Below are 27,398 nucleotides of genomic sequence, written 5' to 3'. Positions count from 1 at the left end.
GCCAAAGTTCCACGCATTTCTATAAAGGATAACACCTGGAGGCTGGCAAACGCGATACGACACTGGGGCAAGTTGATTAACCTTAGAAGGGGCACTACTAAGCGCTTTCTCTGCTTAGCGTAAAATTTACAGAATAAAACCACGTGAATTGTAGTTTGAAGTGCCTTTGCGTCACAGGGGCGTGCCTTTAACGTGGTACTCCAGTCGTTCATAGTTGGAAAGGTTACTAAACGATTAAATGTGTCTAGCCTTAATCTAGTGAGAACGAAATGGTGGCGGAGGTTTCCCACATTTGCCAAATAGGGCTGCATGCCCTCCGCCGACAAAATTAGTTGGTTATGGATGACGGTGGGCTTTTTTGATTCAACCTCCCATCGTAAATCTTCTAGATACTTTAATGCCCGAGCGCTCAGGTCCTTCCTAGAAATTTTTCCCAGCGCTACCGGGTTTGTGTAATAGTCTTTGTTACCCATATTTTCACAAAAGGTCATAATATATCTTAACGAGGGCACCCTCGCTGAGTATGTTAACTCCATACAGTCAGTCAAAATGCCCTTGTTTAATCCAGTATATTCCGAGGTCCAAACTTTATGCCATAGCAATAACGGTTGAATCTTTATCAGATCTGCAATAAAGGGGACCCCCAGTTCAGAGTGGATAATGTATGATGATGAACCATTTGGTACCATCAGCAGATATCTTAAAAAGTCATTTTCCACCGTCTGTACCGGGTTACAGTTGGTGTACCCCCAAATTCCAGACCCATACATAACAGCCGGAATGCACTTGGCTTTGTAAATTTTTATCATGTTCGGGGGGGTGATCCCCCAGAGCCTTTTGGAAAAAAGCCTTAAGGCCGCCGTTGTTTTAATAAGCTCTTTTCATTTTCCTGCAGTTGGCCCAAGAACCCTGTTTGTCAAACATTATGCCCAGATAAGAAAAGGTTCCTGCAGTTTCAACCCTCCCATCCGCGATAGTAGCATTATAAACCTTACCACGTTTCCCGCCACAGTTCATAATGAAAATGTCACTTACCCAGTGTACATCTGTTCGTGGCATCAGTCGCTGAGATTCACATGGTATGCATGAGCTCGCCATCTGGTGTTGGGTCGGAGTGTTACAAGTTGTTTTTCTTCGAAGAAGTGTTTTCGAGTCACGGGACCGAGTGACTCCACCTTCTGTGCTCATTGCGCATGGGCGTCGACTCCATCTTCGATTGTTTTCCCCGCAGAGGGTGAGGTAGGAGTTGTACTATAGTAATAGTGCCCGCGCAATGAAAAATGTAAGTATGTACCTATTAAAGGATTAAGTAATATATATACAAATGTACAAAATTGAAGGTAACTTCTGAACTGCTACAGGCTTCCGGGGAGGTGGGTGGGTCCATGTGAATCTCAGCGACTGATGCCACGAACAGATGTACACTGGGTAAGTGACATTTTCAGTTCGATGGCATCTGTCGCTGTAGATACACATGGTATGCATAGACTAGTAAGCAGTTAGTTCCCCATAAGCGGTGGTTTAGCCTGTAGGAGTAGAAGTTGTCTGAAATAGAGTTCTTAATACAGCTTGACCTACTGTAGCTTGTTGTGCGGATAGCACATCTATACAGTAGTGTTTGGTGAATGTGTGAGGCGTAGACCAAGTGGCTGCCTTACAAATTTCTTGCATTGGGATGTTTCCTAAAAAGGCCATTGAAGCACCTTTTTTCCTTGTTGAATGTGCCCTGGGAGTAATGGGCAGTTGTCTTTTTGCTTTAAGGTAGCAGATTTGGATGCATTTAACTATCCATCTGGCTATACCTTGTTTTGATATTGGGTTACCTGCATGAGGTTTTTGGAATGCAATAAATAGCTGTTTAGTTTTTCTGATGTTCTTCGTTCTGTCAATGTAGTACATTAATGCTCTTTTGACATCTAATGTATGTAGTGCTCTTTCAGCCACAGAATCTGGCTGTGGGAAGAATACTGGTAGTTCTACCGTTTGATTTAGATGGAATGGAGAAATAACTTTTGGTAAAAATTTTGGATTAGGTCGTAGGACGACCTTATTTTTATGTATTTGTATAAAAGGTTCTTGTGTTGTGAACGCTTGAATTTCACTTACTCTTCTTAGAGATGTAATGGCGATGAGAAAGGCAACTTTCCAGGTGAGGAATTGTATTCCGCAAGAGTGCATGGGTTCGAAAGGTGGGCCCATGAGTCTTGTTAGAACCACGTTTAGGTTCCATGAAGGAACAGGTGGTGTTCTTGGTGGTATAATTCTTTTAAGCCCTTCTATGAATGCTTTGATAACTGGTATCCTATACAAGGAAGTTGAATATGTAGTTTGCAGGTATGCAGATATTGCTGCAAGGTGTATTTTAATAGAAGAGAAGGCTAGCTTTGCTTTTTGTAAATGGAGCAAGTAATTTACTATATGTTTTGGAGTTGCCTCTAGTGGTTGTATCTGATTATGATGGCAGTACCAAACAAATCTTTTCCACTTACTTGCGTAGCAGTGTCTAGTGGATGGCCTTCTGGCCTGCTTTATGACTTCCATACACTCTTGGCTAAGTTGTAAGTGTCCGAATTCTAGGATTTCAGGAGCCAGATTGCTAGATTCAGCGATGCTGGGTCCGGGTGTCTGATCTGTTGGTTGTGTTGCGTTAACAGATCTGGTTTGTTGGGCAGTTTGATGTGTGGTACTACAGACAGATCTAGCAGTGTTGTGTACCAGGGTTGTCTTGCCCACGTTGGTGCTATTAAAATGAGTTTGAGTTTGTTTTGACTCAATTTGTTTACTAGGTAAGGAAGGAGAGGGAGAGGAGGAAAAGCGTAAGCAAATATTCCTGACCAGTTCATCCATAGGGCATTGCCTTGGGATTGCTTGTGTGGGTATCTGGACGCGAAGTTTTGGCATTTTGCGTTCTCTTTTGTTGCAAATAAGTCTATTTGTGGTGTTCCCCAGAGTGTGAAGTAGGTGTTCAGAATTTGTGGGTGGATTTCCCATTCGTGGACTTGCTGGTGATCTCGAGAGAGATTGTCTGCCAGCTGATTCTGGATCCCCGGAATAAACTGTGCTATTAGACCAATTTGATGGTGGATTGCCCACTTCCATATTTTTTGAGCTAACAAGCTTAACTGCGTTGAATGTGTTCCTCCTTGTTTGTTTAGATAATACATCGTTGTCATGTTGTCTGTTTTGACAAGGATGTATTTGTGGGTTATGATTGGTTGGAAAGCTTTTAGTGCTTGAAAAACTGCTAATAATTCTAGATGATTTATATGCAGTTTTGTTTGATGTATGTTCCATTGTCCTCTTATGTTGTGTTGATTGAGATGTGCTCCCCACCCTGTCATGGAAGCATCTGTTGTTATTACGTACTCTGGCACTGGGTCTTGGAAAGGCCGCCCTATGTTTAAATTTATACTGTTCCACCATAGAAGCGAGAGGTAAGTTTGGCGGTCTAGCAACACCAGATCTAGAAGGTGACCCTGTGCTTGAGACCACTGTGAGGCTAGGCACTGTTGTAAGGGCCTCATGTGCAGTCTTGCGTTTGGGACAATGGCTATGCATGAGGACATCATGCCTAGGAGCTGTAGTATTGTTCTTGCTTGTATTGTTTGGTTTGGAGACATGTGTTGAATGACCCTGTTGAAATTGTGGATCCTTTGTGGAGTTGGCGTTGCTACTCCTTTTGTCGTGTCTATTATGGCTCCTAGATATTGCTGTACTTTGCTTGGCAGAATGTTTGATTTTGCAAAGTTGACGGTGAACCCTAGTTTGTAGAGGGTTTGTATGACTTGATTTGTGTGGTTTGAGCATTGTGTGAGCGAACTGGTTTTGATTAGCCAGTCGTCTAGATACGGGAACACATGTATTTGCTGCCTTCTGATGTGTGCAGCGACTACTGCTAGGCATTTTGTGAATACTCTTGGAGCGGTTGTTAAACCAAAAGGCAATACTTTGAATTGGTAATGTATTCCTTTGAATACAAACCTTAGATATTTCCTGTGTGATTGATGTATTGGTATATGGAAATATGCGTCCTTGAGGTCTAGGGTTGTCATGTAGTCGTGTTTTTTGAGCAATGGTAACACTTCTTGTAGTGTGACCATGTGAAAGTGGTCTGATTTGATGAATGTGTTTACTACTCTGAGGTCTAGAATTGGTCTCAGTGTTTCGTCCTTTTTTGGTATCAAGAAGTACAGTGAATAAACTCCTGTGTTTATTTGTGTGCTTGGTACTAATTCTATTGCATTTTTTTGCAGTAGTGCTTGAACTTCTATCTCTAGAAGCTGTGAATGGTATTTTGTTAAATTTTGTGATTTTGGTGGTATGTCTGGAGGGAATTGCAGGAATTCTATGCAATAACCATGCTGGATAATTGCTAGGACCCATGTGTCTGTAGTTATTTTGTCCCATGCTTCGTAATATTGACGTATCCTCCCCCCCACTGGTGTTGTGTGGGAGGGGTGTGTGACATGTGAGTCACTGCTTGTTGGTAGTGGTTTTGGGGCTTTGAAATCTTCCCCTATTCCTAGGGAATTGCCCCCCTCTATACTGGCCCCGAAAACCTCCCCTGTACTGTCCCTGGTAGGTGGGCGGTGCGGACTGTGAGGTGCTAGCTTGTGTGGCCTGACCCCGAAACCCTCCTCTAAAAGGTGTTTTGCGGAAGGTGTTATAAGATCCTCTGCTCTGCGGGGAGTAGAGTGCGCCCATGGCCTTGGCAGTGTCAGTGTCCTTCTTGAGCTTTTCTATAGCTGTGTCGACCTCCGGACCGAACAGAAGTTTCTCGTTTACTGGCATGTTAAGCACTGCCTGCTGGATTTCTGGCTTGAATCCAGACGTTCTGAGCCATGCGTGCCTACGGATGGTAACCGACGTATTAATGGTTCTTGCGGCCGTGTCTGCTGCATCCATGGAGGAGCGTATTTGATTGTTGGAAATGTTTTGACCCTCCTCAACAACCTGTTTTGCTCTTTTTTGCAGATCTTTTGGGAGATGTTCAATGAGATGCTGCATCTCATCCCAGTGGGCTCTGTCGTATCGCGCTAGCAGCGCTTGTGAATTTGCGATGCGCCACTGGTTTGCTGCTTGGACAGCAACCCTCTTCCCGGCTGCATCGAACTTCCTACTTTCTTTATCTGGGGGAGGTGCATCCCCAGAAGTGTGTGAGTTTGCCCGTTTTCTGGCAGCCCCTACCACCACAGAGTCTGGTGGCAGCTGAGAGGTGATGAAGACAGGGTCCGTAGGAGGCGCCTTATACTTTTTGTCCACCCTAGGCGTCACTGCCCTACTTTTAACTGGCTCCTTGAAAATGTCCTTAGCATGGCGTAGCATGCCTGGGAGCATCGGCAGGCTTTGGTAGGAGCTGTGGGTTGAGGAGAGGGTGTTAAATAAAAAATCATCCTCTACTTGTTCCGAGTGTAGTTCCACATTATGGAATAGAGCTGCTCTAGCCACCACTTGCGAGTAGGCTGTGCTGTCTTCCGGTGGTGATGGCCTAGTTGGGTATGTGTCTGGGCTGTTATCAGACACTGGTGCGTCGTACAAGTCCCACGCATCCTGATCTTGGTCGTCGTGGCTCATGGCGGTGTGAGCTGGCGAATGTGACGGGGTGTAAGTTGGCGAAGCCGTAGTTACAGGTGGAGGCGAGGGAGGAGGTGTTACCTTTTGTGTTGTTTGTTGCTGAGGAGTAAACTGAAGCGTTCTCTTTCGTTTGACAGGTGGGAGGGTACTGATCTTCCCAGTCCCCTGCTGAATAAAGATACGCTTTTGCGTGTGATCCACGTCAGTGGATTGCAGTTCTTGTTCAAATCTATGTTTCTTCATTTGAGAAGACATAGAATGCTCTTCGGTATAGGAGCCAGAAACAGGGTCTGATGTCGCTTTTTTCGGCTCCGAAAGCCCTGTCGATTGTTTTTTCGGCTCCGAGGTAACCTTCCTCTTTTTCTGTGCCGAAAATTCTTGGCCTCTATGGTCTTCGGCGCCACTGTCTCGGCGTCGATCGGTGTCGACACCGAACTCTCGGTGTCGATGCTTCTGTTTAGCACTCTCTCGGTCCCGAGGAGGCTGCGTGCCGGTGTCTCGACCGAAGTCGGACGATCTCGACACTGAATGGGCCTTTTTCGGTGCCGATTGTTGGTCACCGAGAATTTGGGTGGAGCCATGGCCGGTTGGCAGTGGCGTCCCCTGGGCCTTCTTTCCTTTTTTAAGGTTTGATCTCGACGTCTTACTCACAGTTCTTGTAGAGTGTAGCTCGTCGGAGTCTGAATCCTGGATGGAAAAGGATTCCTCCTGTTCCTCTTCTGTCTCGAACTGTGGACGCTCTTTTGGCGTGGACGCCATCTGGAGTCTTCTCGCTCGACGGTCGCGCAGAGTTTTTCGGGACCGGAACGCCCGACAGGCCTCACAGGATTCTTCGCTGTGCTCGGGTGACAGGCACAGATTACAGACCGAGTGTAGGTCCGTATAAGGATATTTGTTGTGGCATTCGGGGCAGAATCGAAACGGGGTCCGATCCATCGGCGTTGTCCTCCACGCGGTCGGGCCCACTAGGCCCCGACGGGGTGCCGAAATCTACCCCGAAGGGCACCGAGGCGCTTCGATGTTGAACGCGTCGTCGTATGTGTCTATCTCTAACCGGATCGCAACGATACCGTCGAAAATCTTCCGTCTTCAGCTAACTTTCCGTTCCGAAACTCGGAGCGACAGGAACACGTCCGAACCCGATGGCGGAAAGAAAACAATCGAAGATGGAGTCGACGCCCATGCGCAATGAGCACAGAAGGTGGAGTCACTCGGTCCCGTGACTCGAAAACACTTCTTCGAAGAAAAACAACTTGTAACACTCCGACCCAACACCAGATGGCGAGCTCATGCATACCATGTGTATCTACAGCGACAGATGCCATCGAACTAAATGTTTTGGAGCGATTAACGGCGAGACCCAATTGTGACATGAATGTAATGCAAGTGGTTAAACGTTTTTGAAGAGCTAGTGGGGTCGTGGCCATTAATACTGCATCGTCTGCATAGAGTAGTACCGGGACAGCACGCTTACCTATTTGGGGTAGGTCTTTGCAGTTACTAGCCAATTCATTTTCTAAGTTATTTATGTACATTAAGAATAAAAACGGGGCAAGAACACAACCTTGGCGCACTCCTCTATGAAGACCAAGAGGGCGGCTGCATTCTCCTTTTAGCCCATACCTCACTCTTGCTCTGCACCCTGTGTACATTTCTCGTATGAATTGAATTATAGCTAACTCTACCCCCATGGTGCTTAAAATATCCCATAGCTTGTCATGTAGTACACAGTCGAATGCTGATGATAGGTTGATGAAGGCCAGATGCAAATAGCCTGCTATAATCTTTGTATACTTTCCAATAATGATACTTAAGTTCAGGCTTTGCTCCACTGTCCCAATTCCTTTCCGGAATCCATACTGGACAGGAGATAAAACACTCTTTTCTTCCGCCCATGTTTGCAGTTTATTCAGGATAATTCTCCCTGCTAATTTAGCTGTTGTATCCAGCAAGGAGATAGGCCTATAACAGGCTGGGTTAAGGCGAGGACCATTTTTGTATATTGCAATAATATTGGAGTCTCGCCAAGATGGCAAAGGGCCGCATATACAGATGGCCCTCAGTGTCTGCGTCAGTACAGGCCCCCATAGCTGAATATTAGCCTTGTATAAATCAATCGTAACGCCATCGGGGCCTGGCGCTTTCTCTGGTTTACTTAAAGTTATGGCTTCCTCTACCTCCTCAAGGCTAAATTGAGGGGTTATAGTCGGGCGTGGACCTTCCTGGAGGCCTTGATCGTGTACAGGAACTAAGGACTTCATATCACTAGCCAGCGAATAGATTTTAGAGACGTGTGCAATCCAATCCTCTTCGGAAATCGCAATTTCCATCCTGGGGGAGTCTGTCCCCTAACGCGGGGGAATTTATTGTTTTCCAGAAGAGGATATTATCTTTCGTGCAGCTTGCTGTATGTAAGGTTTCCCACAAAGATCTTTTCAAGGTCAGTTTCCTTTCATGTGCATTTCAGAGAAGGAATCAGTCATCCCGAACCTGAAAACATTTCTTTAAAAAATAAGTTGTAATATTTCAAACCAAAGACTAGATGGCACAAGTGTGCATGGCATGTGATCAACAGCCGCACCTGTTTAAAGTTCTTCGACTGTACATAATATTTAAACCCTACGCTTCCATTTCTGACATTCAACACCTGAGGTAGAAGGCTAGCCTCTCGTTTCATCCCCAATTTCAATCTAACTCCCTCTTCGTCAATCCCAATTAGAAGCAACTGACTATTCAGGTGTTATCCTGTTTACTTCTTGTAGTGATCTGTTTTTACCCCAAAAATCAATATCCACTGTAAAACACAAACACAAAGATGATCAGAGCACTATCATTGTGGGCAAGACACACAACTTTCAGTTTTAAATTAAAGGCTAATTTTGCTGTTTTACTTTGGATCACACGCACCCCTCTCATCCAGTTTAATGGGAAACCAAGAAAGTTTTCAACAACAATTCTGAGCATAAGTAGAATAATGGCAGTGTGACAGGATGTGTTGAGTTTTGTTTCCGTATCTGAACCCCACATTCACTGGTAACACAGAACCACAGTAACCTTCACCAGTACCACTCTTTGTGGGTCAAGCTTACCAACCTAAAAGTATACAGTTATTCTTAACTGTAGCTCTAACTCTAAGCAGAATGTCAATACTATGATGAACCATTTTGTCCTGCTCAATCCACCACTCATTCCCTGACATGATTCATTATTACTTTTTTTTATTGCAGTTTTACTCAAAGAAGGTACAGGTTACAAATACTATAGTATGGTTCTGACCGCAGACCTGGGGACCCTGCTCCTGTAAACAGAGAGCAGAGCGAATGTTTCAATTTGTGTGTGTTCCCCTTCACTGTTCCTCATTAACATACTGTCATCAGGGACCTGTAGTACAAGCATTTGACTTTAAATGCTTTATTTCTGATTAAGTCATTCAGACCTCAGTTTAATAATAAGTATTGATAGTTGAGATCAAAATCAAAAGGAATAGAGGGGAAAAGAAGAAAGGTAACAAAGAATGCAAGCCATAATGAGAATGGTATTAGGAAATAAGAGTGTAAGAATGCACATACAATTCGGGTAACGCTTGAATCAGGTGAGTTTTCAGCAGTTTACTAAATAAAAGTAGATCTGACTAGGTGCTAAGAAATATGGTTTTCATTTTCTTTGGCTATTCAGCTTTTATTACATATTTTAAATTACTTTGCAGGACCTTTACTGTTGTTTAAATGTATAATACTGTAACAACTACTGCACCATTCCACTCAACTGAGGCTCTTAAATATCAAATTATTTCTCACACCACCCTTTTCAAAACGTCTGGAAACACGTATTGATCGAAATAAAGTTACTACATTATCTGAAATGTTTTTGTAAACAAAACAAAGCAATTGATTGTTGAAAGCATGACTAGCTCGCAGACCATGACTGCAAATGGACAACTACTTACATCAAACAAAGCCTCCCAAAAAAAGAACTAATGATTATCTCGAAGGCAGCCTGTAGCCTAAATGGAGTGGCATTGTAGCCTGTGGAATTCAAAGAAAGCTCACAGCTGCGAAGCAGGTGGAACCTCGTCTAGTAAGGTCACATCTAATAAGGTTACAAATAACTTCTTGATTACAGATAACTGAATACCCACCTGGAAAGCTTCTAAACAGGTAAAAGGCTGAGAAAGTAGTCAAACAATTACCTGTTGAGCTCACGGATAGCTCGAAGTCTTCGGATATAACGTCTACAGCTGGGTAGAATGGCAAGGTGATGGGCGTGTAGTGTCAGAAAAAAGCACTCCGTAGGAAATTTTGGCTCAGTAAAAAGAGACGAATCCTGACCTGGAAACAGGAAAAGTTCAAAATAAAGATGAATTTTGATGGCTAGATTAAGTCCAAGGAAACAAGAACAAACAAAACTGAAAAGTTAAGTGTCACTGTAATGTTCAAGGAAGTCGCTTATAAAGAACTTATCTGTGTCTCGCAAGTCAATGGTACATGAAGGCTTACAGACAATAAGCTGATCACCATACATTATTTTCCACCATCCGTTCAGGTTTAGCAGTGGAAGCCATGTGCATGCTCGGGCTAATAATGAAACACTTGGGACTGGGGTAGCAGGGCAGCATGAGCCTCTTCTAGTCTTGAGTTTTATTTAGTGTCTGGAAGGCAAAAATAAAGCCAGCATGGTAGGACAGACATCTCTATTTCCATGTCTGACATTATGCTGGTTTACTTAATAACTACACCCAAGCGTTGGAGGTTGAGATACAGCAAAGCAGACTATCCCTTGTTGAGAGAAACAAATTAGAACTGAATGACACATTCAGAGTCCAAGATTCAGACAGGTGGACCAGGCTAAATCAATCTCATCTTCGGATTCCCTTCTTAAACATCAGGGCGGACAAAGCTAAAGCAGTGGATTATTTTAATGGAAATACATCACAAATAGCCCTGCCTAGGTGCTAAAATGGAACGGAGTCCATAACAAAAAATGTTACAATTCTTGCCTGTAATCCTAGTTTTCTTCCAGGGGAAATCCTCATCATAAATCCTCATCATAGTCATAAGCATTGAACAATTCTGTCCACGTACAGAGACCTCAAAGCACATACTAAAACATATAAATACACATATTTGCAGCCAATAATAAAAGCTAGAAATAACCAAATTACATTGTGTTTTTAAATTAAATTACTCAACATTTACCAAGGTATTTTTTGTCATAAATAGAAAAGGACTATAAGATGATTCAAAACCTTTACTTAAAAAGAAAAGGAAAGGCAATAGGAGACCTTCTTAGCCCATAGGGTGCATTCAAAATACAATAGATCAAAAACTGGCATCATGCCTTCAAGATCTCACAGGACCACCTGTATTCCATCACGCCTCACAGGCGACAGTTAGGTCACGTCTTTATTACAGAAACATGGAATCCAGAGCACAAAGGATCCGCATTAAAAATGGATGAGGAGTGTGCAGGGGACTGCACACTACAGACTGATTGGGGATAGTCTCCCCTTCAAAGGATACACTCTTGCGGTGATTGTGTCTACAGTAGTCCCCAAGTAATGAATGATTTGGACTGGACGCTGTATAGATTTTTTTTTTTTTAATTGATATTGAGACCTAGATTTTGTAATGTCTCAACACAAATTCGATGATGCTCTTTTCTTCTGATGAAGAGGAACTCTTTATGAGCCAATCATCTAAGTAAGGGTAGACAGATTATCTTTCTCCTTAAGGATGCTGCAACCATGGCCATACATTTTGAGAATGTTCAGGGAGCTGATTTGTGGGCGAATGGCAGCACTTTGTACTGATAATGCTTTTCTCCCAATGTGAAGCGTAGAAACTTCCGGTATTTTTGGGCAATTGGGATGTGAAAATATGCATCCTAGAGATCTACAGAGCACATCCAGTCCCTCTGACGTAGCTGTAGGTAAATCTGGTGGATAGCAAGCTTTCTAAACGTTTTTTTGTTTCGTATAAATTTGTTAAGTACTTTCAAGTCCAGAATGGATCTGAACTCTCGCTTCAGACCTTTTTTCCTCACTAAGTGGAAAGAGTAGATTCCAAACTTTCTTTGGATGGAAGGGACTTCCTCTATGGCCTCTTTTTGGAGCAGACTGATTTCATTTTGTAAGAGGTCTCACTGATGACATGATGTTGTCAAAGGTACAACAGCAAAAGGAGGGGATCTGCAACGAAAAGAGTAACCATTTTGTACAACGTTTAATACTAATGTGTCTCTTGTGATGGCATGCTGCTCCTCCATGTGCTTGGTTACACTTCGCCCTCACCGAAGCGGGTAATGGAGAAGAGGTAAGTAAAGGCTCATTGCTTGGGAGTTGGTGCGCTGGAGGATGCAGGTTGCCATTGAGACCCTCTTTCCCTGGATGGCTTGCGAGAATAGTAAAGAGACCTGGCTTGTGGTTGTTGCGCCAGTGAGGGGTTTGAATCCTCTGCAGATACCATTGTGATCATAAGGCCTGCACGTCTTCCTGAATTCCTTTTTAGTCTCCAGACCTACAGCTTTAAGAGCACCCAGTTCAGATTTCAACTTGCACATTTCCTCATCTGCATGGGTCCCAAACAGGGAATTCCCTGTGAGTGGAAGATTAATTATCCTGTATTGGGTTTCTGGTTTGAGACCTGTGAGACACAGCCAGGAAGTTATTGTAGTGTAGGTGCCATGAGATTATCCATGCTCTAAAGTGTTCCCGGCTACACTTATTATCCAGTTGGATACCAATCCACCTTCGTGAAGAATTTCCAGAAAGTCCCGTCTGTCTTCCTTACGTAATTTTTTGTGAACCTGCTGAGACAGTCCCACAGTGACCTATCATATCGTCACAATAAGGCAGAAGTGCTCGCCCCTTTCATGAAAGAAGCAGATGTTCCACATCTTCTTTCCAATAGTCTCTACTTGTCTGCTGTCCTTATCTGGAAAAACGGATGAGGAAGAAGCCACAAAATGTGTCTTGCTTGCAGCAGCTATTATGGCAGAATCTGGTGGAGGATCAGCCCTCAGGAACAAAGGGCCCTGGTTTGGCGCCATATGTTTTTTGAGGATACTCAATGGAGCTGCTCCTAGGAAAGCTGGACTTGAGAAAGGTTGCATTGCTGATTCCAAAAGATCTGGAACCAAAGGTAATAGCGGCCTTGACAAAGCTCTGTGATGCAGCGTTTGGAAAATAACTGGGGACAAGGTGGTAGGCACAGGAATATCAATGTACACTTTTGATGTGCCTCTCATGAGAACCTCATTGTAAGTTGTGATGTCATCCACCGGGGACACTCTTGTTGGTGGTATGTCCGTTAAGGTAGGAGAGTAATCCCTAGCTGAGGAGCGAAAGGTGGTGGACCAGGAGGGTGTTCTATGCCTCCTATGCTGTGACCGGAAACAATGAGAACATTGAGATCTGGAGGTAGATCTGGTTGTAGCAGATTTTGACCTTGATCTATGCCTTTGCGGAGTCCTGGATCGTCGTGGTGAGTTGGATGCAGTCACATGTCTCTCCAGAAGTGTTGATGGAGAGTACGGGGAGAATGCAGGTGGAAGAGTGTGTTTGGGTGATGGAGTATGCGGGGTAACTCTGGATGGAAAGTACGTCTGCGATAAGTCTGAGTTAGGACTCTGAGGAACAGGGTCTCGACACTTGTGTACACATACGAATCAATGTGGGGAGAGGTTCACTACTGCCCCAGTAGCAGGTCTAGCTGGAGACATTGGTTCAGCTGACTCATATGGTAAAATCTGCACATCTGTTGATTTTGAATGACTTCTTCATGTCGATACTCTTTCAGACTGCGTCTCTGATGTCAACCATGACTTTTCTGGCTGCTTTGACATTGATCGTGTGTTCTCGACATGAACAGACACTTTGTATCTTTTGACAGAATATCTTTCAGCATCAATGGGTGTCTCGATGTCGATGGATGATGTCGATTTGGCGTCAAAGGCGCTGTCAGTGAATGCCTCGATAATGATCTTATCACCATGAACCGCTTCAACGACACTGCAGATCTTGACGTCAAGTGACACTGCAGATCTTGACATCAAGTGAGGATACGTGTGCCTCAACATCGAGTGGCGAGTGCGAAGGAACTCTTGACGAAGGTGAACAAACTATTTTCTCCGATCTCTATGTCATACCGCTTGACTTCGATCAAGGTTGTTGTTTTTCCCTGTCTTTCATGTGATCTTCCTTTGTGAGCTGGTTTTGGATGAGAGGAGGTCTCTTTGGAGGAGGACTAAGACACCCTAAAGCATCTTGCAGATCATATAAGGCCTCTCTCGGAATCCATACAACCTTATTTTCTCTCTGTCCTTTATGGTGCGCCTGGACAACTTCTGGCAATAAGGACAAGAATCTGGGCGATGGGATACTGAAGGACACATGATGCAGAGTGGGGATCATTCTGACAAAATGTATAAAAATAAAAAAATAGCAGAGCTCAGTGCTCTATTGCTAATAGTAAGAGCTGGAAAAAATGAACAAACCTAATTGTCACCTGTGAGGTATGATGGGATACAGGGGGTCTTTTGAGGTCTTAAAGGCAAGGTGCAGTTTTTGTTCTGTTATATATTTATATTTGAATATGTCCTATGGGCTAAGAATGGCTCATATTACCTTTCATTTTCCTTTTAAATAAAAGGTTTTGAATTATCTTATAGTCTCATTTTGGGTTTATGACCGAAAAACCTTAGAAATTGTTGAGTGATTTAATATGAAAACTCAATGTAATTTGGCCATTTTTAGCTTTTGTTATAGGCTACATATGTTCTCCGGAATCCCCGCACACGGGCAGAACTATTCAATGCTTTTGAATATTGATGATGATTCCTTGGAAGAGAAACAATCTACAACCACACACAGTGCACACTTCTAATGTTGACAATGTCTCTGCTTGCCACCACAAGAAATCGCTTATCTCCTTATCAAGCATCTCACAAAACGTTGCCACAGACGTAGAAACCGTTATCAGTCATGGAGGTGAAGCCAGATTGTCATGGGGGTAGATTATCATATCCAGATAACTATCCAAAAATTCCAGGCAGGTTATCAATTACCTGACAGTTCTTACAACCACATTCAGACATTCAATCAAATATTTCTGTTATGAGAGAAATCATCCAGCTTTCATTGTGTTGCCAATTGTCAAGACCTAGTGACACAAGTCAGAAATCTGCTTCCCTTCTCACAGGCAAGATTACTAATACCGTCTAATCAAACCCATGCTGCACACTGCCCTGCAGCCAACCCCTATAGCCACCCAAACCTGCCCTACACACAGCCTTCGGCCAGGCCCTGCAGCCAACACCTATAACCACCCAACCCCTGTAACAATCCATCCCAATGCAGCAGAAGTTGGCCAGGCCCTGCAGCCAACCCCCTATAACCGAGGTGGTACCCATCCCCAGGGACTTGGCTTAAACATTTTTTTGAGGGGAGGAAGGCTGCATGCCTCCCCAAGCTGATCTCGGCCCAAGGGACCCCATCCCCTGGGGCCCAGCCTAATTATCTTAATTTTTGCAGGGGGGGGGGAGGGGATGTGATAGCACCCCCCCCAATAGGTGTGCAAACTTTAAAGCAATTTTCCCAATGGCGCTCTGAGACCACTATAGGGTGGTTCTTAGTTCTTTACATGCAGACCCAAATACAATAATATTATAGGAGGCTGGCCGGGTGTGTGGTGGGTATATATGGTACTTACACCAGGTTCAAGTATCCCCTCTCAGTGAAGTGTAGGCAGTGTCTAGACGCAAGGCTCTCTAGAGGTAGCTGTGGATGAGCAGCCAAGGCTTATCTAGGAGACATGCAAAGCTCATGCAATACCACTACAGTCGCACAGAACTTATACACAAGAAAGAAAACACTTGGTTGTACAAAAATAAAGGTACTTTTTTTGGAACACGGTATCAGAAAATAATAGAGGCAACCCTCCAATAGGAGGTAAGTAAATACACTATATAAATAGTATGAGGCATACAAAGGTTAGAAAACAGTGGAAAAATATCAATATGCAATAGTAGCCCTATGGGGAGGTCCACCCATATACTAAGAAAGTGGAATGTCAACAAAGAACCCCACCTAGGTAAGTAAATCGTGTAGAGGGGAGCTGGGAGTACCTGAATCCACACAAGTAATGCAGTACCCCTCAGCGACCAGGAATGCAGGAGTAAAACACTAGATTTCTCCAAAGGATGAAAAGTAGAAAGAGAAGACAGCCAGAACAGCCTGCAAGGAACCAGCAGTGGAAAACCGAAGATGGAGACCTGTGGAGAGAGGAGACCAAGTCCAGAAGTGTCTGTGGGGCCCCAGGGGAAGTAGGAGATATTACCAACCCAGAGGTACCTTTTGGAGTTGGTCGGCGAAGAAGGAAGACAGGTCAGCACTGCAGCACAGAAGGTTCCTGATGCATGGAAAAAGATGTCCCACGCTGGAAGCTGGATTGAGGCTGGGTGTCGGTGAAGGATTTCCATCAACAAGTCTTGGCAAACTCGCGGTTGGAGGAAAAAAAGATGCTGCCAGAGACCAGTAAGGTCCAGGAGGACTCTACACAGGAGGGGGAGTCACAGGGGACCCTCCGTGTTGCAGAAGGCCCACAGGAGCAGAGGCAGCACCCACAAGTGTCCCACAGGGAAGGGACACAGAAGTTTCATAAGCAGCCCACGCAGCGCCACAACAGAAGTTGCTCCCATATCGCCGGAGGAGCACACAGAGGCCCAGAAGTTGTAGGAGGGAGTGCTGGGAGCTGGAGCTACACGCCACCTGAAGTTCCCCTTAGAGGTGAAGCAACAAGCCATGGCAGCTGCAAAGGACGCAGTGCATGGTGGTACTGTCTTGCATGGGGTGGAAAGCACTTACCACCACCAAAGTGCGACAGCTGGTAGAGAGGATCAACGGAGACTCTCCAGACCACCACTCGTGATGCAGGACCCACGCAACTCAGGATGAGAGGAGATCCATGCAGCCAGTCATCGATGAAGTCAGGTACCTGAAGTTACAGGGGAGTGGTGCCTTCACCCCAAGGGAAATTCCTTCTGCTTCTTGTGTAGGCTTAAGAGTTGCAGTCTTCTTAGGATGCACAGCCAGGGAAATGTTGCAAAGCTGACAGGAGTTCTGGATACATTGTTGGGTCATAAAGGTCCCATGGGTCTACTATGTCTTCTTGCGAATATAAAGTGTGTGTTGGAGAAGGCGTTTGATGGCATGTGTCGCTGTAGATAAACATGCTCTGCATAGACTGTAGAGTACTCCCTCCATGAAAGCGGTGCTAGCCTATCGGAGTTGCAGTTGACTGGAGAAGTGTTCTAAGTACTGCTTGGCCTACTACTACTTGCACTTGTGCAAGTATGTCTACACAATAGTGTTTTCTAAATGTATGTGGTGTAGACCGTGTAGCTGCCTTACAAGTGTCAGCTATGGGTATATTTCTAAGGAAAGTCATAGTGGCTCCTTTTTGTGCTCTGGGAGTGACAGGAAGTTGTCTTTTTGCTTTAGCATAAGAAGGCTCAATACATTTTACTATCCACATAGCTATGCTGCTTTTGGGTATTGGATTACCTTTATGAGGCAGTGAAAAAGCTATAAAAACCTCTTTAGTCTTTCTAAACTCTTTAGTTCTATAAATGTATTAATGCACATTTACATCTTAAGTGCGAAGGGCTCTTTCGGGCCCTGAGTAAGGCTGCGGAAAGGAGACTGATAACTCAATGGATTGATTAATGTGGAATTGAGAGAACTTTAGAGAGGAACTTTGGATTAGTGTGAAGAACCACTTTGTCCCTATGAATATGGAAGAACAAATCTTCCAAAGTTGGGTCCTGGAGCTCACTAACCGGTCTTCGAGGTGTGAAATCAACTAAAAAAAAAAGCCACTTTCCATGACAGGTACTGAAGAGGACACGAGTGAAGTGGCTTAAGGGGGTCCCATTACCCCGGTAAGGACAATATTGAGGTACCATGAAGGCACTCTGGGTGGAATGACCGGTTTAAGGCCTTCCATGAATGCTTTGATCACTGGAATTCTAAACAGGAATTTATGTTGTCTGTTTTGTAAATATCCAGCTATAGCTGCGAGATGAAAGCAAATGGAGGTGTTCGCTAACTTAGCTTTTTCTAGATGAAGCAAGTAGCAGACAATGTCTTTGACAGCAGCTTTAGTGGAATTAATGTGTTTGTTTGGGTTGACAGTAGCAAACAAAGCGTTTCCACCCTGCAGCAGAAAATGCTCCAGTAGTAGGTTTATGAGCTTCTCTGAGAATGTTCATACATTCTGCAGACAAGCCTAAGTAACCAAAATCTATGACCTCAGGCGCCATATCGCAATGTTGAGAGATTTGGGTGTCTGACCTGACCTCGGTTTGAGTGAGAAGGTCCAGTCTGTTGGGAAGCTTCTCGTGGGGGACTAGTGAGAGGTCCAGAAATGTGGTGAACCAGGGCTTCCGGCACCCAGGTGGGAGCTACGAGGATCATGTTGAGAGATGTCTGCCTGATCCGTTGAACTAGAAATGGAATGAGAAGGAGAGGAGGAAAAGCATAGGCTAATATCCCTGACCAGTTCATCCACAGAGCATTACCCTTGGATGGAGGGTATGGGTACCTGAAGGTGAAATCTTGGCATTTTGTATTTTCTGCTGTGGCGCAAATATCTATTTGAGTTGTTCCCCACTTCAGGAAATGTATTTCTTAAGGACTTGCAGGTGGAGGTCCCATTCATGGACTTGTTGCTGCATCCCACTAAGCAGGCCTGCAAAGCCGCTGTCCGTTCCTGGAAGATACTCTATCACCAGGTGAACGTGATGGTTGAGAGCCCATTTCTATACTGCGTAAACTAGTTGTGACAAATGGAGTGACTAGGTCACCACTTGTTGCTTAAGGTAGTACACTACTGTCATGTTGTCTATGCAGACAACTTTCTGAGAGAGGTGATGAAGAAATGCTTTCAGGGCTAGAACTACTACCTGAAGCTCGAGGAAGGGGATATGCTGGGATTGATGATAGGGATCCTAATAGCCCAGTACTGAGAGTTCATGTGTGAGGCGTCTGTTGTCAGAATGATCCGAGGTACAGGGTCTAGAAAAGGCCACCCTTTCAACAAGTTGGTGGTGTTCCACCTTTGCAGAGAGCAGTAAGTATGGTGGTTTAACAAAACTGGATCTTCCCAGTGACCCTGTGATTGAGCCCACTGACCATACAGACAATGTTGTAGGGGACGCATGTGGAATCTGGCATGGGGAACGATGGCAATGCAGGAGGACATCATCCCTAACAGGCACATCACAGTATTGACCGTGTTTGATAAATTCTCTCGAAACTGAGGGGGAAAGAGACAAAGTTGTGACCACAAGCCGGATTGGGGTATGCTATCCCCAATTCTGCACTGAGAATAGCTCCTAGATCTGGTTCTATCTGAAGAGGTTGAAGGTGGGATTTGAGAAAGTTGAGTGTGAAACCTAACATGTGCAGAAGGTCCATTTTCATCAGAGTATGACGTTGGCATAGTGATAACGTGCTGGCTTTGATGAGCCAGTCGTCTAGGTAGAGGACTAAATTTAAGTTTTGTCTTCTGAGATGTGCTGCTACTACTGCTAAGCACATTGTGGGACCTGTGGCGACTCAGAAAAGAAGAACTTTAAATTGGTAGTACTGGACTGCAATTACTATCTGAGGGTGGATCGGGATATGGAAGAAGGAGTTCTTTAGATATAGGGCCATCATAAAGTCACCCTGTTGTAAAAGGGGCATAACGTCTTGCAGAGTAACCATGTGAAAGTGTTCAGACAGAATGTAGTAGTTTAAGGGCCTTAGGTCAAGAATGGCGGGACCTATGAACTTATGTAAGGTGGATCAGAAGGAGAAACTTTGCATTTCTTCTCTATTCTAGGGGTGATAACTCCGGAGCGGACTGGTTCCTTAAAAATTCTATCTGCATGACGAAGCATGCCAAGGAGCATGAGGCGGACTTGGCTATCCCTGCGTGTGGACGTTAGGGTATAAAAAATAAAAAAAAGTCTTGCTCGATGGGGTCCCTGTGCAGCTCAACATCGTGGAAAGCGGCTGCTCGAGGTATTACCGGGTGGTAGGATGTGGCATCCTCTGGCGGTGAGAATCGTGCAGGGTATAAATCCGTATATTTACTCATGGATCTGGGTCCTGCTGTGTTGGAAGTAACACCAATATCTCGGAAAGAAGATGTTAAGGTTGATACTGAAGACGATCTCTTGGTCTTGGCAATTTTCAGTGCTGAGCCGCAGGGCGGAGCATCACAGCATGTTTTAAGGAACCGGCCAAGGCCTGGTGCAATGGTGGTCCAGCTTCCTGAGTAAGGGGCTTTTTGACATTCAGAGGGGGCAGGAGGGGCCACAGTACCCACAGGTTGCGCTGATGTCACCTTGTGGCTTTCAATTTCCGACTGGACATCGGAGTCCTGGATGAAAAAGTCCTCCTGTTCCGGATCCTCCTGAGCGTGCTCTTCCCTGAAGGTGTCCAGCATGTCTTAGTGTCTTGTACACAACCTGCAGTCGACGAGCACGTCGGTCTCAACCGGTCTTTTCCATCTGAGGAAACTGATGGGTGCCCCAGAGGGCGCGCAGTCGGTTCTCGGACCGACGGAGTGAGGCAAGCATAAGAATGTGAGAAAAAAGTAAATCAAGAACAATACAGTTGATGGAGGAAATGATGGAAAGAAAGGTTTTGAAACCAGCGCAAGATGGAGTGAAGAGGCACACATCCAAACCAGACGGCGGAGAGAAAACAATCTAACGAAGGAGTCTATGCCCATGTGTAGTATCACTGAGAAGGAGGTATTACCAGGTGACTTCCTGATGGTCGGGGTAGAGGCACAGGTTACACACCAGATGTTGGTTGGTGTGCAAGAATTTCACCTGCCACCGAGGACAGAAGCGAAACGGCGTCCATTCCATCAGCACAGCATACAAGTCATTGCCACGTGTTAAAGTAGGCCCGAACAGGCAAGGGTGCCCCGGAGGGCGCGCAGTCGGTTCTCGCACCGACGGAGTGAGGCGAGCGAAAGAATGTGAGAAAAAAGTAATCGAGAACAACACAGTTGATGGAGGAAATGACGGAAAGAAAGGTTTTGAAACCAGCGCAAGATGGAGTGAAGAGGCACACAACCAAACCAGACGGCGGAGAGAAACCAATCTAACAAAGGAGTCCATGCCCATGTGCAGTATCAATGAGAAGGAGAAATCACTCATTCCTGTGACTCGAAAATACTTCTTCGAAGAAAAACAACTTGTAACACTCCAAACCCAACACTAGATGGCAGGAGTATGCGGAGCAAGTATCTACAGGCACACGCCATCGAACATTACGTTTACTTACATCTCTGATTAAAACTTCCTGAAAAGTATATATATAATTGATTGGCGATATCCTTGTTGGAGGAGACTTCAACAAAGTTGGTGAATATCTGGCCGTTCTAGAGGAGGACCATGAAGAGGGAGTATGAACGCAAAGGTCGCTTGCAAGAACACCAGAAGAGGGAATGTTCTGAATACCTGGACACGGAGTGGAGAGTGCATTGGTGAGATTGTGATCTTGTCTTATACCTACAGAGAGGTCACTGGCAATGTGACGAAGATCTGACATTTCATGGAGGCACAGGCTTAGTGTTTGCATGTGGTACAGCTTGAGTTATTTTAAGTAATGATTAGGGTTGCACCGCCAAAAGCACTGGTGCTGGAAATTTAGATGGAGAAGTGTAGGTTAGCCCTCACTTTTTGCCTGGTTTCGGATGTAGCGTGGACTGTTACTGCAATGGGTCCTTGCTAACCAGGTCCCCAGTCCCTAGTAAATGGTACCCCTGGTACCTAGGGCACTAAAGAAGGTCTCTGAGGGCTTGAGGGCTTGAGCACTAGTTTTGCCACCCCCAGAGACCTCTCACCAAACTCACACAGTGCTGCCACTGCAGACTGCATGTGTTTGTGCAGGCTAAATTGAAAACACAACCTGTCACACACCCCTTGTGACAGGTACACTACCACTGCATATGCCAGGTTTAAGTCACCCCTAAGGCAGGCTGCATCCAGTCACATGTGAGGGGATATATGCCCCTGCTATGTCTTTCGATTCTGAGATATGGTAAGTGCACAGGGAAGACATTTAAAATGCATGTGTTGGACACACTGGTCATTATGCGTCTCCCCAGCTAAATGATGGCTTCTCTGAATCCTGAGATATTTGGTTTCAAACATTTCAGAATAATAAAACCCTCGCCGAACCTGGTGATGGATTTATTAAAAAATTAACACAGAGGGAACCTTAGAGATGCCTCCTGATAACATCCAACTACTAGTGTGTTGACTGGCTGATCATGACCAGTTCAGCCACCACAGACTCATTTTTGCCCCACCAAGGTGGTATCTAGTGCTCTCGAGGGCCTGAGACAAAAGCCTGCACTGGGCAAAGGTGTGACCTCCCCTCCCAGGCAGGATGGACATTCCAGGGCAGGGAGCTTCAAAAGCCTTGCTGCCTTTGCAATGTGACCCAGGTATATCCACATGGCGGAGATGACCAACCCCCCTGTCCTGACCCCACTTTTGGTAGCAGCACAGGTGGGACAATTAGTTAAATTAGGAGTGCCCACTTCATGCCAGTACCACCGCTAATGAAGATGAGCAAAAGTGGACACTACTTTTCAAATTTCTCCACCTTTCTTGGAAGGAATTAGGTCACTAAGGTTAGGGTTATGTCTACTTTCCAGCAGAAGTGGTCATAAGAAGGGTGTAGTCACCCTAAAGGTGGTCAGCCCAATGGCTACCGCCTAGCACTCCCTGTAACGCCCCTAAATTGAGTATTTAGGTGGCACCCCTGAACTCTAGAATTAAGATTTAAATAACTGCAAAGTACTTATGCTTAAAAGTCTACTTCCCTGATTACGAAGTTCTTGGGTTTGAAACATATATAAAAAAAATAGTACAACAAATGCTTAGCACTACACTCTGATAAGCCTAACTGCTCGCCCACACTACCACAAACAGCACGTTAGTCCTATCTACTTTTGCCTCTGCAATGCCAATTGGGGAGCCAGTGGACTCTGCACAGTGTACATCATTTTAGTGCACTATACAGAGACCCAGCTTCCTACAAGAAGTCTCTGCAGATGCTACTGGAGAAACCGGAGGAGTGTGAGGAGCCAGAAATGGAGAGTCTGGTAATGCAACTGGCAGATCAGAAGACATGGATGGAGAGTAGGTTCTGGAGTAGTCAGAGTCTGAAGGTGAAGGAACTCTTTGGCCTTCATTTTTTATAAGCCACTGCAGAGACTTCTAAATGGAGACAGAAGATCTTGTAACTCTTGATGTTAAATTGTATCTAGACGTCAAAGTCAAGCCGGATGTTGTTGCAGTTGGTGCCTGCGGATGCAGGGGAGTGGGTCCTTCATGCCAAGGGAGATTCCTTCTTTCTTCTTGTGTGTGCAGGTTGATGACTAGTCACCCTTAGAGGATGCACAAAGGAGAAAATGCTGCAGTTGCTAGAAGGAGACGGAGAAGCAATGTTGCAGAGCTGAGTCGATGCTGGAGTTGCAGATTGTCAGTTTCTAGAGGGTCCAGTTGCAGTCCCGGTGGCCAGAAGATGAAGTAAACGATGCAGAGGAGTCCTTCTGGAATCTTGCCTGTCAAATCTGAAAACCTACACTGGAGCGAGACCCTAAATAGCCTAGGAAGGGGGATTGGTAACCTACCAGGATGACCACTATCAGGAGGGGGCTGTCACATCACCTATGTGACCTGGCCACTCAGATGCTCCCAAGGGCCTCTGCCGCAGTGGATTCAAGATGGCAGAATAAATTGGACATCTGGAGGAGCTCTGGACACCACACCTAGGTCGGTGATGGACAGGGGAGTGGTAACTCTCCATTCCTTTGTCCAGTTTCGTGGCAAAGCAGTGATCGGGATCCCTGGACTGGTGCAAACCGGTTTATGCAATGAGAGTACCAAATGTGCCCTTTAAAGCATACCAGTTTCTTGAGGAGGCTACCCCTCCCAAGCCATTTAACACCTATTTCCAAGGGGAGAGGGTGCTGCCTCTCTCCCCAAAAGGAAATCTATTGTTCTGCCTTCCTTTGCCTGAGCTGGTCAAGCAACAAGAGGGTAGAAACTTGTCTGGGGGGGGGGGTGGCAGCAGCACAGGCTGCCCGAGAAAACCCTATAAGACTGGTAGAAGCAACACTGGGGGTCCTCTAAGGAGCCAGCAGAGTGCATGGAATCATACAACCAAAACTGGCCACAGTATTGGGGTACGATTCAGACATGTTTGATACCAAACATACCCAGGTTCGGAGTTACCATTATGTAGCTGGACACAGGTGTCCAGTACATGGGTAAAATGGTTTCCCCGCACTTACGAAGTCCAGTGCAATGGAGCGGAGTTTGTAGGGGTACCTCTGCTCATGCAAGGGTGTCCTCACAAACAGGTACCTGCACATTGCCCTTTGGGCTAGGAGGGCCTTCCCGAGGGGTGACTTACAGCGACCTGGTACAGTGACCTGTAGTGTAAGGGTGCATGCACCTTCTCATGCAGGCTGCAATGGCAGGCCTGTAAAAACATTTTACATTGGCTCCCATCAGTGGCACAATACATGCTGCAGCCCATGGGGAACCATTGGTGCCTCAATGACCTGGATACATAGGTACAATATGCTAGAGACTTATATGGGGACACCAGTATGCCAATTGTGGGGTGTTCAAAGTCCTAAGCAGCCAAATTTGGAGGTAGAGAGCACAATCACTGAGGTTCTGGTTAGGAGGTCCCCAGTGAAAACAGTCAAAATACACTGACTGCAAGCAAAAAGTGGCAATAACCGTGCCAAAAAGAGGGTACTTTCCTACACCCGTCCCTCCAGACCTGACTGCCCAGGCAGTAGTGTGTAGTAAATGTGTGCAGAGAAGCCCACATTGCTGCCCAACAGATGTCAAGGACTGACACTCCACATGCTAATGCAGTGGTTGCTGCGGTAGCTCAGGCAGAATGAGCACGCAAACCTTCAAGGGTTGCTTTTTGGTCAGTGCTTAGCAGATCTTAATGCAGAGTATGGCCTCCCTGGAGATGGACCGCGCTTCTGCACTGCCCAACCGTTCTTCGTATCCACATTACCGACAAAGAGCTGATCATCAGCCAGAATTCTTTTGTATGATCAAGATAGAACGCCAACGCTCTTTTTGGATCAAGGTGGTGGAGTCTCTCCTCCTCCTTAGAAGGATGTACTGGTGCGTAAAAAGGAGGCCCTACTGCAAAGCACCACTTTGTCAGGATAGATGGAAAGGTAGAGCGGCTTAGATGACAATGCCTGCAGCTCACTCATCCTGCGGGCAGATGTAATTGCCACAAGGAAGGCTGTCTTCAAAGTGAGAAGCCTGAGAGAACAACTGTGGAGAGGCTCGAAAGCAGCTCCCATTTGGCCATAATAAATAGGGATGGATGATAAAGATGTGTAAGGCCTTTCAGGAACCTATGTACAATAGGGGACTTAAACAAAGAAGGTTGGTCAGGCAACTTCATAAAAGCAGAAATAGCAAACAATCTTTAAGATTGCCCATAGCAAAGCCCTGTTCCCCCACAAAAGGATAAACAGGACTTCTGAGAGCGGGGCAGAAGACGATCCCCCCCAGAAAGGGGCAATCTGATCAGGGGATTGAGGGACATGCCTAGGTGCTCGGGATACCAGACTCTACATGTTCAGTTCGGAGCCACAATGGATTACTTGGGTCTGGTTGATCTTCTTGAGAACGTCTGCGGAGACGTGGTACATGCGGAAAGGTGTACAAGAGGCCTTAGCTCCACTCAAGATGAAAAGCTTCTCCAAGCTAATGCCACCTTGTAAACTCCAACATGCAAAACTGCTGACATTCTCTGCGGAGGCTAACATATCTAATCAAGGTTCTCACCACTGCTGAAAGATAATGCGCCAACTCTGGATGGAGACCATTCATGATCAGCTAAGCATTTTCAACTGGGTTTATCTGCTCTGGTGTACAGAGCGCCCACCAGATGTCGAACAACCACAATGTGCCCTGCTGTTCCAACCACATACAGAAGCGCAGAGCCTCTTGACAAAGAGTCCACAAACCCATCCCATTTGTCGCAATAAATTATGGTGGTGGTGTTGTCCATGAACACCTGCACCATCTTCCCTATGAGAGAAAGAAGAAATGCCTTCAATGCTAGCTGGATCACACAGAGCTCTGCCAGGTTGATGTGGAGTCCAGATTCCACTCGAGACAAGATATCGCGGATCTCCACCGCACCCAAATGGCCACCCCAACCCAGGAGTGAAGCATCTATCACTACGGTCAGATCTTGTTGGGGAAGAGAGAGTGGGACCTCCCTATGACCCAATTTGAGGTCCATTAACCACCATTGCAGATTTTGCACAGTTCCCTCTGAGATCTGGAGCCTGTCGGAGACATTCCACTTATGCTGCGCCCACTAGAACTTCAGGTCCCACTGCAGAGCCCGCATATGCCACATGGTATGCGTCACCAGCAGGATGCAAGAGGCCAGCAGCTTCAGAATCATTCTCGCTCAAATCCAGATTACAGGCTGAAACATCTGTATCACAGCCTGAATATCCTGGAATCGCCGCTCAGGAGGATAAGACCAAAACTCCACTGTGTCCAGAACAGCTCTGATGAAAAGGAGCATCTGAGAGGGAGTCAGCTGTGACTTTGGCACTTTTCAAATCCAGGAGGTCCTCTGTACTCTGGAGGTGGGAGACAATAGCCTGGGGTCAGACACAGTCTTCAAGAGCCAGTCGTCGAGACAGGGGAAGACTAAACCCCGAGTTCTGTGCAGATGAGGTGCATTCACTGCCATCACCTTGGTCAACACCTGAGTGGCACTGGTAAAGCCAAAGGGGAGCCCGGTGAACTTAAAGTACTCCTGGCCTACCATGAACCGCAAGTAACGTCTGTGGGCAAGCAAGACGGGACAATGAAAATAAGCATCCTCCAAGTCCAATGCTACCATCCAGTCTCCTGGATCCAGGGCAGACAGAACAAGAGCCAGAGTGACAATCTATAACTTCTCCTTTTTGAGAAAGAGATTGAGGGACCAAAGGTCTAGGATAGGGTGGAGGCCCATGTCCTTTTTGGGTACCAGAAAGTAGTGGGAATAGCTACCACGACCTACTTTTGGCACAAGAACCCTTTTTATAGCTCCCTTGGCCAAGAGAGCTCAAACTTCCTCGCAGAGGAGGGATACGAATTCCTCTGTCATTCAATCGTAGAACGTTGGCAAGGATAGAGGGGCAGTTTTGAAGAGGAGGGAGTGGCCCCTTTGGACTAACTGCAAAACCAAAATGTCTGACGTGGACTACCAATGGAGCAGGTTATGGAGGATCCTGTCATCGACTGGGCCTAGTTGGGGAGTCAAACTAGAAAGATTCAAATGCTGCTATGGGAGGTGGGGTGGAGAGGATAGGGAGGGGGTGTGGTGCACTGGCCAGACCACTGATTTCCTGATCTGGAAGGTTGGTGGACCCCACGTCCTCGGCCACGCAGAGGCTGGGCAACATGCGCAGCACGTGGCTGGCCAGGAAAGAACACAATTGGAGGCCCCTTCCATAGCCATGAAAGGGGTGAAAAGCAGACTAAAGGGGCAAAGGGCCACTACAAGGCACAAGGACCTGGTCGAAGCTCGAGAAGCCTTAAGATGCTTGAGCACTGAGTCTGCTTTGTCTCCAAAGAGATGGTGCCATTAAAGGGCATTTCCATCAAAGTAGCCTGCATATCCCCTGAAAAGTCAGACATCCTCAGCCAGGCGTGGTGCCTCAGTGCCACTGTTGACAAAACCACTCTTCCTA

At 45.8% G+C, this 27,398-nt stretch overlaps 1 protein-coding gene across 2 annotated transcripts in view; it reads right to left on the bottom strand.

Annotated features, from left to right (window-relative positions):
• UBE4B (ubiquitination factor E4B) overlaps positions 1-27,398 on the bottom strand; it is a 658,693-nt gene that overhangs the window by 442,506 nt on the left and 188,789 nt on the right. For both annotated transcript variants that reach the window (XM_069241178.1, XM_069241179.1), the window contains one exon: positions 9,764-9,902. In XM_069241178.1, coding sequence (XP_069097279.1) covers positions 9,764-9,902 — 139 coding nt within the window. The remainder of the gene's footprint in view (positions 1-9,763; positions 9,903-27,398) is intronic.

The sequence above is a fragment of the Pleurodeles waltl genome, chromosome 6, assembly GCF_031143425.1.
Source record: "Pleurodeles waltl isolate 20211129_DDA chromosome 6, aPleWal1.hap1.20221129, whole genome shotgun sequence".
Taxonomy (NCBI): Eukaryota; Metazoa; Chordata; class Amphibia; order Caudata; family Salamandridae; genus Pleurodeles; species Pleurodeles waltl.
The sequence above is the reverse complement of the archived record's forward strand: the minus strand, read 5'-3'. Positions and strand labels throughout refer to the sequence as shown.